Source organism: Podarcis liolepis (genome assembly GCF_965112155.1).
Source record: "Podarcis liolepis genome assembly, chromosome: 1".
Classification (NCBI taxonomy): Eukaryota; Metazoa; Chordata; class Lepidosauria; order Squamata; family Lacertidae; genus Podarcis; species Podarcis liolepis.
Window position 1 is genome coordinate 128,375,905 of NC_139554.1, and position 15,855 is coordinate 128,391,759.

The window sequence follows — 15,855 nt, forward strand, 5'->3', positions numbered from 1 at the left end:
ATATGGGTTTTTCTCATGTTCCATCCTTTTGTTGACCTTGCCAACAAAGGTCCATATAGTTAAAGCCATGGTTTTCCCTGTAGTGATGTATGGAACTGAGAGCTGATCAAGAAGGCTGATCGCTGAAGAATGGATGCTTTTGAATTCTGGTGCTGGAGGAGACTCTGGAGAGTCCCATGGACTGCAAGAAGATCAAACCTATCCATTCTGAAAGAAATCAGCCCTGAGTGCTCACTCGAAGGACAGATCGTGAAGCTGAGGCTCCAATACTTCGGCCACCTCATGAGAAGAGAAGACTCCCTGGAAAAGACCCTGATGTTGGGAAAGATGGAGGGCACAAGGAGAAGGGGATGACAGAGGACGAGATGGTTGGACAGTGTTCTCGAAGCTACCAGCATGAGTTTGACCAAACTGCGGGAGGCAGTGGAAGACAGGAGTGCCTTTTTTTTTATAAAATTTTTATTGGTTTTACAACATTTTTAAGAAAAACAGACAAACACTAAAAATGACAAACATACACGTATAGTTTCAAACATATTTTCATAAACCTCTTTTCTTGGACTTCCCCATACCCCCCCTCTCTGCATCCCAATGTCCATAATTCAACTAGCAACTCCCAATTGTTACTTTCCAATCTCTATCATCTTAGTCCTCTTTTATAATCTGACCTTATATCCCTGTACCCCTTTGTTTCTGGAAACCACGGCATTTTAGCATTCATTAAGTTTATAGTAGTCCTTAAGATAGCTTTTGAATTTTCTCCATTCTTCTTCCACCGTCTCTTTTCGTTGGTCACGGATTCTGCCTGTCATCTCGGCCAGTGTCATATAGTCCATCACTTTCATCTGCCATTCTTCCAAAGTGGGTAAATCTTGTGTCTTCCAATACTTTGCGATGAGTATTCTTGCTGCAGTTGTGGCATACATGAAAAAAGCTCTATCTTTCTTTGTCACCAATTGGCCGACAATGCCCAAGAGAAAGGCCTCTGGTTTTTTAGGAAAGGTACATTTAAGTACCTTTTTCATTTCATTATAGATCATTTCCCAGAAGGCCTTAATCTTCGGGCATGTCCACCAAAGGTGATAAAAGGTACCTTCAGTCTCTTTACATTTCCAACATTTGTTATCGGGCAAATGATAGATTTTTGCCAGCTTGACTGGGGTCATGTACCACCTGTATACCATTTTCATAATGTTTTCCTTTAAGGCATTACATGCCGTAAATTTTATACCGGTGTTCCATAACCATTCCCAGTCAGCTGACATAATGTTATGTCCAACATCCTGAGCCCACTTAATCATAGCCGATTTAACTGTTTCATCCTGTGTGTTCCATTTCAACAACAAGTTATACATTCTAGATAAATTCTTAGTATTGGGTTCTAACAGTTCGGTTTCTAATTTTGATTTTTCCACCTGGAAACCGACTTTCCTATCCTGTTTAAAAAATTCCATTATTTGGCGATATTGGAACCAATTTTCTACTTTATGCTTCAATTTCTCCTGACTTTGTAGTTTGAACTTATCTCCATCCCGTTCTAAAATTTCCCAATACTTCGGCCATCCGACCTCCATATTGAGTTTCTTCACTGCTTTAGCCTCCACTGGTGACACCCATCTAGGGGTGGCATTTTGGCCTTTTCATAGATTTGTACAATAACATGGAAAAGGAATTGCGTGTCGAGCACTTTGAGCAGACAGGAAAAGAGCTGAGTTAAGAGTCTCCACTTTATTTAAGTACTGATTTTTAAAACGGAATAATATGATTGAAATATGGGTTTTTCTCATGTTCCATCCTTTTGTTGACCTTGCCAACAAAGGTCCATATAGTTAAAGCCATGGTTTTCCCTGTAGTGATGTATGGAACTGAGAGCTGATCAAGAAGGCTGATCGCTGAAGAATGGATGCTTTTGAATTCTGGTGCTGGAGGAGACTCTGGAGAGTCCCATGGACTGCAAGAAGATCAAACCTATCCATTCTGAAAGAAATCAGCCCTGAGTGCTCACTCGAAGGACAGATCGTGAAGCTGAGGCTCCAATACTTCGGCCACCTCATGAGAAGAGAAGACTCCCTGGAAAAGACCCTGATGTTGGGAAAGATGGAGGGCACAAGGAGAAGGGGATGACAGAGGACGAGATGGTTGGACAGTGTTCTCGAAGCTACCAGCATGAGTTTGACCAAACTGCGGGAGGCAGTGGAAGACAGGAGTGCCTGGCATGCTCTGGTCCATGGGGTCACGAAGAGTCAGACACGACTAAACAACTAAACAACAACCATCCTTGGATACATGGATTGTGTGAATAATGCTACTAGGGGAATTTTCATGTCGCCTCATGTTCCTTGCATGATTTTTCATGCTATCCCAATGCTGGACCCTTAGACACAACTGGCCAGAATGAGCCAGGTGATGCTCCCTGTCCCCTGTAGAAGCTTTCAGGCCAAATTTACTTGCTGGTCTGAGAATTTAGGAGACAACGCCCTGACTGTATATAGAATTGACTTTGCTTGGTATTCCTTGTCCTTTGCTGTCCCTGAAGCTGCTTGTGAACAAGGTTCTGACAAGGTCCCAAGCAGGTGAGGTTGGGTTATCATAGTTTCAAAATCTCATTTTCCAAGCTGTGCACTTTACCTACTCTTGGATCAAAGCTGAGTTTCTGATAGAGCACAAATTAAGTGCAGGAGGATAGCAAGGAAAAATAAGCAATTCTTCTCTACTGCCTGCCTCCTCACCTTTCTGAATTAATTGTATCATTCCCCATAGTGACCAGGCAGGTAATCCATAAGCCAACTAAAAGGGTGTACATCCTAAACGGCCTCGGCCCAGTTTACCTGAAGGAGCGTCTCCACCCCCATCATTCTGCCTGGACGCTGAGGTCCAGCGCCGAGGGCCTTCTGGTGGTTCCCTCATTGTGAGAAGCAAAGCTATAGGGAACCAGGCAGAGGGCCTTCTTGGTAGTGGCGCCCGCCCTGTGGAACGCCCTCCCATCAGATGTCAAAGCGATAAACAACTACCTGACATTCAGAAGACATCTTAAGAGAGCCCTGTTCAGGGAAGTTATTAATGTGTGACATTTTAGTGTATTTTTGGTCTCTGTGGAAGCCGCCCAGAGTGGCTGGGGAAACCCAGCCAGATGGGCGGGGTACAAATAATAAATAATAATAATAATAATAATAATAATAATTATTATTATTATTATTATTATTATTATTATTATTACATCCTAAACTTTTGAGAAAACGATAACAGTTCTTCAGTTCTGTGCATCTAGTTTCCATCCCCACTCCTCTGCCCTGCCAAAAAAATGATACAGAAATGAACAATGAGAGAGATTCTCTCATGGTCATACTTTGCCCCTAAAAATGTGTTGGGAAAGCTTGTTTTCATTCTTAGGATTATTATATTTCATTAATTTGAGCACTGTTCATTTTGGTACTTGGTAGCAATTATCTGATGCATTTTTTCCTTAAACTCAAAAGTGTTGCAGTTAATTTTTTAAATTATATCATAAAGCCGAAAAGGTCCGGAAGAGCACTTTAATCTATTCCATTTCGTGTCTTCAGAGAGGGTCTTCAGTTTTGTACCCCATGGCCACATGCTGCATAAAATCCACCATATCCAGATGACCAAGTGTGGACCAAGTAGAGAACAAAGAGGGAAAACCTGAGCACTTCAAATAATAATTCAGTAAAAACAGAGGCATGTTCTGTTTTCCCTTTTAAACCAACACTATTACTTTCTGGCTTACGGTCCTATGCATAGTTGCTTTAAATTTCACTGTTTTGAATGGAATTTCTGTGAAAGCAACTGTGTGCAGGAAGATTAGCGTATATTGTGAGTTTTTGTTTTGTTTTGTTACTTTGTTCTAAGCACTGAGAAAAAGTGGGCTCGTTTTGCTGTTTAATTGTAGCAGCTGACAAATGACTGTTTCAGTGCAGCTTGTTGAACATCTGGAAAGCCATGCTCTTTTAATTCATTTTACAGTCCCACCTGTGTCTTTAAATGTACAGCTGTGTAATTATGAGTAAGCACCAAGCGTTTAGTGGAGTTGGTAATTTTGGATGACTTTGGAACAGTCTTTTTTTGGGCGCACAAAAGACTTATATAACATCTAAACCAGAGCTTTCCAAATTGTGTGTTGCGACACGTTAGTGTGCCGACTGCAGCATATAGGTGTGTCACACGAATGCTCCTTGCATTCCTCCCAGGCCTGGAAAGGGGTTCGTTTCACCTGCAGTTTGCTAGTAAAACTGAATTACCGTGTCGCGAAATGATGCATATCTAAAAAGCCTGTCACCGACATGAAAAGTTTGGAAAGCTCTGATCTAAACACTTGAGTATCCCTTTTCTGGGGCTTCCCCTTTTATTTCTTTGTTACTCTTACATCTTCCCTTTTTCCTCTACTGGAGAGCCAATACAGTGGTACCTTGGGTTACATACGCTTCAGGTTACATACGCTTCAGGTTACAGACTTCGCTAACCCAGAAATAGTATCTCGGGTTAAGAACTTTGTGTCAGGATGAAAACAGAAATCGTGCTCCGGCGGCGCGGCGGCAGCGGGAGGCCCCATTAGCTAAAGTGGTGCTTTAAGTTAAGCACAGTTTCAGGTTAAGAACGGACCTCCGGGACGAATTAAGTACTTAACCCGAGGTACCACTGTACAATTCAAAATAAAGTTGTTCAATAGATCCAGACAGCTTCCAGGGGGCTTGCGGAGTGAAAGTCATCCTGCTTTTACTGTGAACACTGCAATTATGGCTTTCCAGGGCCCAGCAAAATTGTTGGCTTTGGAGAACTGAATTCAATTTCCAACTTGGCCCTGAAATTCATTGTATAACTTCATCAGGCTATGGCCTTTGGCCCGGTTTGGATGTACCAACATTTTCCACGTATCTGATCAGGCATGGTTATGCGTACCAGACTGGTTCCACTGGTTCCAGATTGGGAGGTTGGGCATTTAAATCCTAAATCCAGCAGAGGCCCGCTAGACTACCGCAGCTCCCCTTTCCACTTTACACAAAGTATCTGACTTGCCTTTCCCATCTTATCCATGTTAGAAGATCATGTTGAGGCCCCCAAAATCCCAGAGCCAGCACTGCAGGTATTGTGTCCTGATGACAATTCACATAAGCACAGTGCTCCAATATTGTTGTTTTAAGCCTGACACACATACAAGTTGCTGCCAAGTAGTGCTTCCTGTTGGTTGTATTACTACTTCCGCACAACTGTACCTTGCTCTATGAAGAGCCATTGAATGTCTTAATCAGGTGAATGGCCTTTCAGTACTTCATCCTATTAAATAACAGTCGCCTTTCTTGCAGGATTGTGATGAGTTTGAGTAAAATAAGGAAAGCTGACATTGGGGAGTTGGCAGGGTGGTAATAAAAGTAATAGTCTTCCTCAGTTGTCTGGTTAGTTTCAAGGGTGGGATGCCTCAAAACCTATAGGAGCCTCTTATTTTGCATTCACATAGAAACATTTATGGGCAGATACTAGGATCAGAGGACGGACACGAGCTGAATTAAAACAGCTCTCCAGCCCGAATGCCTTTCTAATGCAAGAACAGTATACAGTTCTGGTAATGAGAGAGCTTTGATCCAGCATATACTGTATTTTATCCAGGCTTTGCCAGTGCGGTTAGATTAGGTTCTGCAGAATCTGCTATTCATATGCACACTTAAAGTCAGTGTGTGTGTGTGTGTGTGTGTTCAGTATGTTCTGTAGAAGCTTCCAGTAATTGAATCTAGGTTAGCTGAATATCTGAATTCAGTTGTTTCCACCCCCGTAGCCTCTGTCTCTTCATGACGGTATATCGAATAGCATTTCAAGCATCCAACTAGCCTTCCAAGTGCTATCCAGGCACCCAGTAATACAGATGCATAAAGATGTCCCTTGAGCCATTTGGGTAAATTAGGTTGTATTACAACCTCAGAACACTTTAGCGTAACCAGTATAACACCGCTGAGGAGATAGTATCGATTGCCCGTGAGCATTTAGAGGTTTTATTAGAGGCTGAGCTAAGCTTAATGGATTTTCCCCACCCCCACCCCTTTTCTAGGTATCAAAGCAAGCCAAAGAGTTCCTGGAATATGTGTATGAAGAGCCCCTGATTGACATCCAGCAGGAAAACCCGATGCTGTATAGACATGTTGAGCCACTGACAACGGTGGTCCGTCTGAGACAGCAGCTGAAATCCCTCCGAGCCTATTTGTTCAGCTGCAGAGCAGCAGTGGCCGAAGACCTGCGAAGGAGGTAGGAAGAAGGGGTATCAGGCAAGCTTCCTTCGGGGCTCCCTTCCCCTGTTTGTCTGTCTCTCACTTCCTCTTCTCGGTTCCCATGACCTAGCAATTAAAGTGCTGCCCGTTGTGTCTGCCTACTCGTTGTAACCGGATACTTCCCATGCAACTGGATGGTCCATGGCCTTAAAATATCTCTGATTCACCAGCACTTCTCTTAAGGATATTGGGAAGAGAGCGGCTCCGCAAACTGACAGCCTTACAGCAGGAAAGGTTTTCTGTGCAGCAGATGTAAACTTAGCAGTCATTGCATGCCAATTAGAGAGCAATAGAATATGCAGGCTTTGGAACAAGTTACATACATACAAGGCATATGGAACTGACTCGCTGTGTCAGATCATTAATCCAACTAGTCTCACATGGTGTATTCTGACCTTGCTGTAATTCTCCAAGATCGCCGTCTTTCCCTGCCCTGCCACATGAGATCCTTTGCAACTCTAGATGCCTGGGATTGAGCCTGGCAATGCTTCATGCAGACCATGTGCTGTGACATTGAGCTGCACCAAAACGCCGCACTTTGAGCACATGAACATGGCTGTTATTTTGGCTAGTGCTGCTACTGCTGGAAGAGTTCCCACTCGGCTGGGGTTTGTGCATTTGCAGAGGCATTTCAGTGATGCGTCTGAAATATAATTGCCACTGGGCAATCCAGCAATAGCTCTTAGCATCCCAGGGGAACTGCATTTAAAGTCCTGTGGTTTGGAGTCACCTACTGCCCGACTTTTCCTCCCCCATCCATCACCGAGGTCGGTGCCTCAGGCAGAGCAAGGAACAGGGTAAGGCCTGCTGTTGAAATGGTGCCCTCCTCCTCCTCTGAATTGAACACAGCTTACAAGGCCTAAGAAGGAGGGAAGGAAAGTTCAGACTTGTACCCACGCAACAAACCCCAGAAACTATTTGTTTCTTTTGTCTCATGGAGTTCACTGGAAATAATTAAGAGCCAAGGAAGCCAAAAACTGGAACTGTACCTTGGTTCTGTCTCTTGGTCACACTGTGGTGTGCCAGAATGTGGGGGGTGGGGGTGGCCAGAACACAATAATGTGGATTTGCTTTCATATAAATAGATGATTCCCTGCTATCCTCCCTAAATTGTGCCCTGTTGCAGGGTAGGGGAAGAAAGACAATCGACACCTGCTTGTTTTGCCAGTAATGAAAGGGAAGTGATCTTTGCCATTCAGGAGATAACCTGTGTCAGTGCCTTGGTTCAAAATGTCAAGAACAGCTAAGGGGAGTCGTCAGTGTCAGGAAGGTGGGAGATGCTGGTAACCACATTCCTGTTTTAAGTGTGTGTTGCGGGGACTGAACGGAGCTTTTTCTTTCTTTTAAATAAAAGATCTGCAACTTTGTAAGGAGGGTGCATGCAATGCTTTACAAATTATTGCCTTGCCCTTACACACGCATCCACAAGCGACATTATCTTCTGCTTTTTTCCTTTCCTTCATTTTGTAATACTGGTAATAGTGCCTCCTTCAATTAGTATGAAGGCAGGATGGCTTATGGAGGGTGCAGTTCAGAAAAAGGTGTCGGAGAAAGAAATTACTGCTTTTGATTAACACCAAAGGGGGGAAAAAAATAAAAGAATGTTCTGATTAAAATAAAGAGGCAGGGAGGGCTGAACCAAGTCAATGAAGAGAGTCGGAGAAAAGAGATCAAAGGAAACAAAGAGAGAAAAGCAACAGGGCCTGGAGACATGGGGCAGAGAGGGGAAGGTGAGGATGCGGGCTGCGGATGAAGAGCCAGAGCTGATGGGAAAAGGTGATGGAAAAGGGGCCAGGAGAAGCTGTGAAGAGGCATTCAGGAGAGCACAGGAACAAAAGCAAACCTGAGAAAATAAGAACCGCTGGGAGCTACAAAGTGCCCAAACAAAAGAGGATTAGAGGCGGAGGAAGAAGCAGTCGCGTGGACCTAGTGCTGGAGGCAGGGAGGGTGAAGTTGGGATGTGGTTTTCGGGGGCTTCCAAGAACTGAAAATATCAAATTGTTATCAACTTTGGGGGAAAGTAGCATCTCAGCATAGCCCGTTGGGGTAAGACGTGGTAGGCACATTGGAATGATGCTGCCAATAAAATCAGCGGGAAGAAAAAATTATTTTAAAAGGTTTCCAATGGGCTAAATTAAAAGGTGTTTGAGTAACAGAACATAGCTTAATTTTATCTTGTCGTCAGGTCAGCTTGGATTAACCTTCGACTATAAAACCGTATTGGTAGCGACAATTCTCTGAACACAGTCTGCCATGCCCTCAAACCTCATAACAACTCTCATCATGAGGATAAATCCTTTTCCCTTTCTCCATCTTTTTGTTCATGGTGTGAGCCTCACTCTGTGTGTGTGTGTGTTTTTTAACCTCATTATTTTGTGTGTGCGTGTGCAAGATTTTATCACACTTCCTAGTTTCTTGTTCTGCGAACGAAAACCTTGCCAGTGATTATCCACTATGTTATTTCCTATTTTGTAGCCCTTATTTGTAACCCAATCGCCATTTCTACAGAACGCGAGGTAATCCAGGAGTTTGTTTTTTCATGGTTAAATTATTACCCACCCCGTTCCCACTTATTCTTCGTTTCAGTTATGTGAAAAACCAGCAGCTCTGAGAACACCATCTTGAAGTCCTGTCAGTGTGGTATAAACAAGCTGAAACAAAACTGTTAATAGGGCCGTCCAGAGAGAAATAAGAGTGGACTGATTAATCACGATGGCACCCTGTTGCTTTTACAGCATGGATAGCCTTTCTTCTGAGGGAAAGAGAAGAGTCTGCTCCTGTTTTTCTTCTGGTTTTCATTACTATCCATGCTTGTGTGTTAAAATGCACAAGGGTATTAGTAATAATAATAATAATAATAATAATAATAATAATAATTTTTGATTTGTTTACCACCCTTCATCCAAAGTTCCCAGGGCAGTTGACAAGAGAAAGTGTGGGGAAATGGCTGCCAAATCTGTGCGCTGGAGTTGCAGTTTATTTCCGAAGCAACTATAGCCTAACATGTAGGAGAACGAAAAGAAGTCTTGGAGTTCTCTGTGTTCCCTTTGAACAAAGTAGTATTTACGGTGATTTATCAGATCGCCTTTCTTGATTATTCCCGGGTGCTTGTTGCATCGGCTATTTAAATAAAGGCTAAGATTATTACAGTGGTACCTCGGGTTACATACGCTTCAGGTTACAGACTCCGCTAACCCAGAAATAGTGCTTCAGGTTAAGAACTTTGCTTCAGGATGAGAACAGAAATTGTGCTCTTACAGTGCGGCAGCAGCAGGAGGCTAAAGTGGTGCTTCAGGTTAAGAACAGTTTCAGGTTAAGTACGGACTTCCGGAACGAATTAAGTACTTAACCCGAGGTACAGTGGTGCCTCGCAAGACGAAATTAATTCGTTCCACGAGTTTTTCCGTCTTGCGATTTTTCCGTCTTGCGAAGCACGGTGTCGGAAAAGTTTTGGAAAAGCTTCAAAAATCACCAAAGTCTTCAAAAACCTCAAAAAAGGCTACCACACTGCGTTCTATGAGTTGCTCCTCGAAGTCAAGTTGCAACTGTATTAACGGTTTTAAGAAAAAGGAAACAAACTTGCAAGACGTTTCCGTCTTGCGAAGCAAGCCCATAGGGAAAATCGTCTTGCGAAGCAACTCAAAAAACCCAAAACCCTTTCATCTTGCGAGTTTTCCGTCTTGCGAGGCATTCGTCTTGTGAGGTACCACTGTACAGAAACAGAAGTGCTTTGCAAAAAAAAGGGGGGGGGAATAACTTGAGTTTGAGTGCATCCTGCTGCATTGTCACAGTCCGTAACATCTGACCCTAGAGAGGCCATGGCGCTTGTCAGCTCTGATGGACTGGTGGTTTCTCGCTTAACTTTATCCAGAATAATAATAATAATAATAATAATAATAATAATAATAATAATATCTTTATTGTCATTGCCCCCTTCGGGGACAACGAAATTACTTGACTGCTCCATAAAAACACTAATTAAACAATACAATATAATACAGCAAGGGAGATTAGATGACTTTCAAAGTCCGGGCTTCCCATTCAGGGCCGAGATCGCTCTGGAGAAGAAGCTGTTCTTAAGACGGCTCGTTCTTGTCTTCATCATCCTGTATCTCCGTCCCGATGGCAAGAGCTCGAAGAGACAGTGACCAGGATGTGATGGATCTTTTACTATGTCCAGTGCCTTCCTATGGCACCTTGTGGCATAAATCTGCTCTAAGGTGGAAAGTGGGCAGCCAACAATGCTCTCTGCTGCCTTAACAACCCTGCACAACCCCATCCTGTCCTGGGTAGTACAGCTTCTGTACCGCACACATAAGCCATAAGTGAGCACGCTCTCAATGGCACAGTGATAGAAGTCAAGCAGCAGTTTCTGCGGAAGATGGTTTTTCCTTAGTATTCTCAAAAAGTACAGTCTCTGCTGCGCCTTCTTCACAAGCCCCCTTGTATTGACACTCCAGGACAGATCCTCTTGTAATTCAATGCTCAAAAATCTGAACGTTGTTACCCTCTCCACATAGACCCCATCAATCAAAAGTGGCTGGACGTTGCTCTTCTGTCTCCTGAAGTCCACCACAAGCTCCTTTGTCTTCCTTGTATTTATGAGCAAGTTGTTAGCTCTGCACCACTCTGTCAGCCGCTCCACCTCATCTCTATAATCCGTTTCACCCTCCCTTTCAGGGATGAGCCCAATCACGGTTGTGTCATCTGCAAATAGAGCTATCTAGAAGCAATGCTATCTAGAAGCAATGTGTCATTTCTGGGGGCCCTTTGGCCCTCGGTGGGCCTTTTCTCTCAATAGTTTCTCCACGAAAAGTGGCACAACATTGCAGTGGCCTCGGTAGGAGCAAAGTGGAAGTGTTAGCCAGCAGTAACAGCAGAGCTATGTGATTCTCCTTCACGTCATGGCAACTTGGAACCACCACCAGAAGTGGTCTCTCTCGTAGTAGCTCCAAAAGAGTTCATATTTAAGATTCCCTTTTAATTTCCTACTTGATAATGCAATCACATGTTTTTTCAAAACGTTTTCATTTCACCTTTATAGCAAAAGTTGTAATAAACAGAAAAACAACAACCCATCAACCAAGATTTGTGTTATTGACCAATGGTTAAGAGGGAAATAGATGGTGAAAGATGGAAGATTATAACACAATTAATACCACAAATCAAGTATGTGTATCTGGTCAAAATAAGGAACGTGAGGCTGAAGTGGTATTTGCTTTTAATATAATAAGAATAAGAATATATTTATACCCTGCCCACCTGGCTGGGTTTCCCCAGCCACTCTGGGCAGCTCCCAACAGAATCTTAAAAACACAATAAAACAGCATACATTGAAAAATTCCCTAAACAGCAGGTTTTTTTGGGGTTTTTGTAATTTTATTTTAGCTATTGTGATTTATGTGGAATATGTTCAGTTTAATTGTGTATTTTTAAAATGTTTTAATTGTTTGTGACTACTTTTGCTATGTAGAATACTGAAAGCCACCTGTGGCACGGTTTGCACTGTGGAAAAGCGGATACAGATAAAATTATGTATGTATGTAATTGATTTGCTATGGTGAGTTGGTTTCTCAGCCAGAGCAATGTGCCAGGTCCTCCCAAACTATCCTTGGCCTTCAAGTCTCTCCATCTCACCTACAGGACTTTTTTCACACAACAACATTCCACTCACAAGTATGTCCTGCCCTGCATGCATGTACAAACATGTTACATGGATTGGTAATAACATCATAGGTGAATTTATTTTATGGTACACAAGCACCATATATAGGCAAGTTGACTGGTTTTCCTAAAAGGACCACTTAGAATCTGGGATTTCACAAACTTGCAGGTCTGTCCATGTTGAAAATCTGCATAAGGTATTTTCAAGTTCATACTCTCCACAGGAGCAGCTCCTGGAAATCTGTCGCCCCAAATTTCCAAAACTGCAGATTTTGAAAGAATAGGTGACATTAAAATCATGGGACTCTAGAAATGCTGTATTTGTTGCAGGACTGACGTAACACAGCTTTCCAAAAAACAGCTTTAAATGGCAAGTAGAATTTCTTATAAGATTGCTAAAATTGCTGCATGACAAAGGAGATAATGGCATTGATCATATTTTAGAAGAGATTTTAGAAAACAGTGGATATTAGAAAATGACAAATGCCCCTTTTCTTTCATAAGAGATTGCCTTTTTTAAAAATCCCACTGAGATTCAAAATTGTTTTCACTTGCAGAAGCATTGCTTGAAAAATTGGCTCTACCTATGTCCAGCATATATTTATCACTTTAGGAGAAGCTTGCAGCGATCTTTTAAAGTGCACCTGCAGAAACAGCAACTGCCTCTGTGGCAAAGTAGATGAAAGGTTAGCCTTTTAAATACTTCCTGCCCAGTACTTCATTTTTCAGATATAAAGAAACAAGATCACTAAAAGATGTTTCTGAACAACCAATTATATTCTGAATTGCGAATATTCAAAATGTAAAACAGTACTGCAGTATTTTTTAAAAAAAATGACGGAGACAATCCAGAACAAAACAAACCAGCTCAGTATAAATCTTATTAGCCAAGTCTGCTTAGGTTTCTACTTCACCTTCACTTAACTTATTGCTCTGAGGGCCTTCTGGCGATTTCATCACTGCAAAAAGTGGGGTTCCAGGTTCCTTCTTGGTAGTGGTGTGCGCCTTCCCACCAGATATCAAACAGATAAGCAAGTCTATTACTTTTAGGAGACATCTGAAGGCAGCCAGGCGTAGGGAAGTTTTTTTATGTTGTTTTATTGTGTTTTTATATTTTTTTGGAAGCTGCCCAGAGTGGCTGGGGCAAGCCATTCAGATGGGTGGCATATAAATATGATGATGGTGATGATGATGATTAAGCAGTTCTGTGTTATAACTACTTTGCTTTCTGGATTCACTTTGTTGACATTGACATTTCATTTTTGTGCAGACCTCTTCTTTAGATTATTTGCTTTTTTTGCCAAAACGTTTAATACAATAATCTTTTTTTAAAAGCAAGAACAAGTAAGCTACACAGAAGAGGTGGGGAAGGGGCTTCCAGCAGCCACATCTTAAGAGCCTTTTGGTCATCTTAGGATGCAATTCATCGGCACAGCCTGGTGCTTCTTTTTCACTCTAAAGTTGTTTGACTGGCAAGAGGGCGGGGGAAGCAGCTGGGCAGCTCTGTTTTAGTTGTCCAGCACAGAAACAAAATCAGTTTGCACTGCTGCAGGACAATCGAGTCTATAGGACTGAACAGTCAGACAGATTTTTTTAAAGGATCTGGGCTTAAATCTACTCTGGACATAAACTTCTAAAAGTGGGTAGATCAAGAGGAGCACTATTTGTTCTGAAAGAGAATGGCACTTGATCAAAGTGTTTTTTGCATACAGTAGTACAGTCGTACCTTGGTTCTTGAACGCCTTGGTACTTGTACGTTTTGGCTCCCGAACACCGAAAACCTAGAAGTAAGTGTTCCAGTTTTCGAACATTTTTTGGAAGCCAAATGTCCGACACGGCTTCCACTTGAGTGTGAGAAGCTCCTGCAGCCAATCGGAAGCCACGCCTTAGTTTTCAAATAGTTTCGGGAGTTGAACGGACTTCTGGAACAGATAATATTTGAGAACCAAGGTATTTGAATCTTTTTCTTATATATCCTCATAAGAACAGTTCCTTGATTTATGCCCACCTGCCTCGATTTCATTGAGCTGCAGACTGTGAACTTCAGAATTTACTCTGCGCTTATCACTTTTGTACTTTGGCTTTTCGCATAGGTCTTAGGCAGGTCTGTTTGCAGTTGTTTTAGCCTAGCTGTCAGAGTGCTTAATTCAGTGCAGAAAAATTACTCTGAGCTGATGACAAATCATCTCTTAAATGCCTTTGGACAGTGTTTATTCTTAACAAAGGGACATAGCTACAAACCCTGCAACTTTGCCCTAAATGCAGAAAACAAAGCCTTATCTTGGGTTCTGTTTACAGTCAAAAAGTCACAGATAACCTTTTGTTTGTGCAGATACATCCCTGATAAGGCTGAGAGCCAAGGATAGATGAAATGTCTGGTTCTATCTTGCACAATTGTCATGCTTCAAACTAATTGCCAGTGAAAAAGAAATGGAAACACACAGAGATGTAATGTTTCTAATCCCATCCTGAACCAACAGGCAAAAGCCTACATTTCTATTTCTGTCACTTCTTAAGTTGTTCACCCAGAAGAGGCTTCACTTTTCTCCCCCCCCCCCTTTTTTTTTTTTTAAAAAAGGAATTCCCACCATTCCATCTGAAAAGTAAGGTTCAGGTTGCTTCCAGACGGAAGCCGCCTTCTTTTCCCTTTTTGGTGGCTTGCAAAACTACAGTGCCCATTCCATGCAATGATGAAGCTTTTATTTACCATATTTTTCACTCTATAAGACGCACCAGACCACAAGACGCACCTAGTTTTTGGAGGAGGAAAACAAGAAAAAAATATATTCTGAATCTCAGAAGCCAAAACAGCAAGAGGGATCGCTATGCAGTGAAAGCAGCAATCCCTCTTGCTGTTCTGGCTTCTGGGATAGCTGTGCAGCCTGCATTCGCTCTATAAGACGTACACACATTTCCCCTAATTTTTTAGGAGGGAAAAAGTGAGTCTTATAGAGCAAAAAATACTGTATTTCTTTTTGTTTGATTGAACTATTTTCTGTCCACACCAGCGGACAGATTGCGATGGGATGTGTCTGGAATTCACATCCCCATCACCAAACCTCCTTCTGAGCAGGGAAAAGCTCTCTGTGTGTTTAAAGGTTGTGTGGTTGTAGGTTTGGGCACACACCCCTTTCCAACAGCTGTAATGTGGTCTTCAGGTTCTCCACACCTGCCCTAAGTAAACAAACCAATGTCCTTAACCCTGAAGTCTTGGAATGATTGAAACAGCTTTGGCTTGCACCATTTTTATTGTTGTTCTTAATGTATTGGTGTTGCCTTCCATTGTTATATACACACTGTGAGTAAGTCATATTGAACTCAGTGGGGCTTGTGTCTGAGTAAAGGATTGCCGTGCCCATCTGCACCTTTTTATTATTGTTATGTATTTATTGAATTTATATCCTGCCTTTCCTCCCCAAGGAACCCAGAGGCACAACCTCTGCTGGCTCCCTGCTGCGGTGATTTTTGTTTCAGTCTTCTTTTATATTTCTCAAAGCGTTTCAAAAAATCTGCGCCAAAGTTGCAGCAAAGGAGGAACATTCGTTTTTAAGCGTGCTAGTTCTTCTTCTAAGCCAAACTATTTTGCAATGCAGTTTCCCCCCCCCCCCCAAGGTCTGAACTGATTTCTCAATGTGAATAAATGACAATGTTTGTTGGTGCTTCTTCAAAGAAAATATTGCGCTGAACTAGATGTCCTGGCTGAATTGACCTCCATCTGACTGTGCAGATGTTCATAAGGTTGCCTTGAAAGCACTCAGACCCTGGATGCAACTGGTTCCATCCATTAGGCACATGATCTTAGTGCCACTGAGTGCCTTATGCTCTCTTTGATTTTGACGAGGAGAGCTTCTTAATGCACTTGGAGTGCTGTCATCAGAAGTAGGCTTTGGCTATTCTGCTGCTTCCTTCCATTGCAAAT

The 15,855-nt window shown here is 42.4% G+C and overlaps 1 protein-coding gene across 2 annotated transcripts in view; it reads left to right on the plus strand.

Moving 5' to 3' along the window:
• The window catches only part of PLEKHM3 (pleckstrin homology domain containing M3), an 86,697-nt gene that overhangs the window by 42,208 nt on the left and 28,634 nt on the right, over positions 1-15,855 (plus strand). For both annotated transcript variants that reach the window (XM_083473120.1, XM_083473119.1), the window contains one exon: positions 6,056-6,249. In XM_083473120.1, the coding sequence (XP_083329246.1) occupies positions 6,056-6,249 (194 nt within the window). The remainder of the gene's footprint in view (positions 1-6,055; positions 6,250-15,855) is intronic.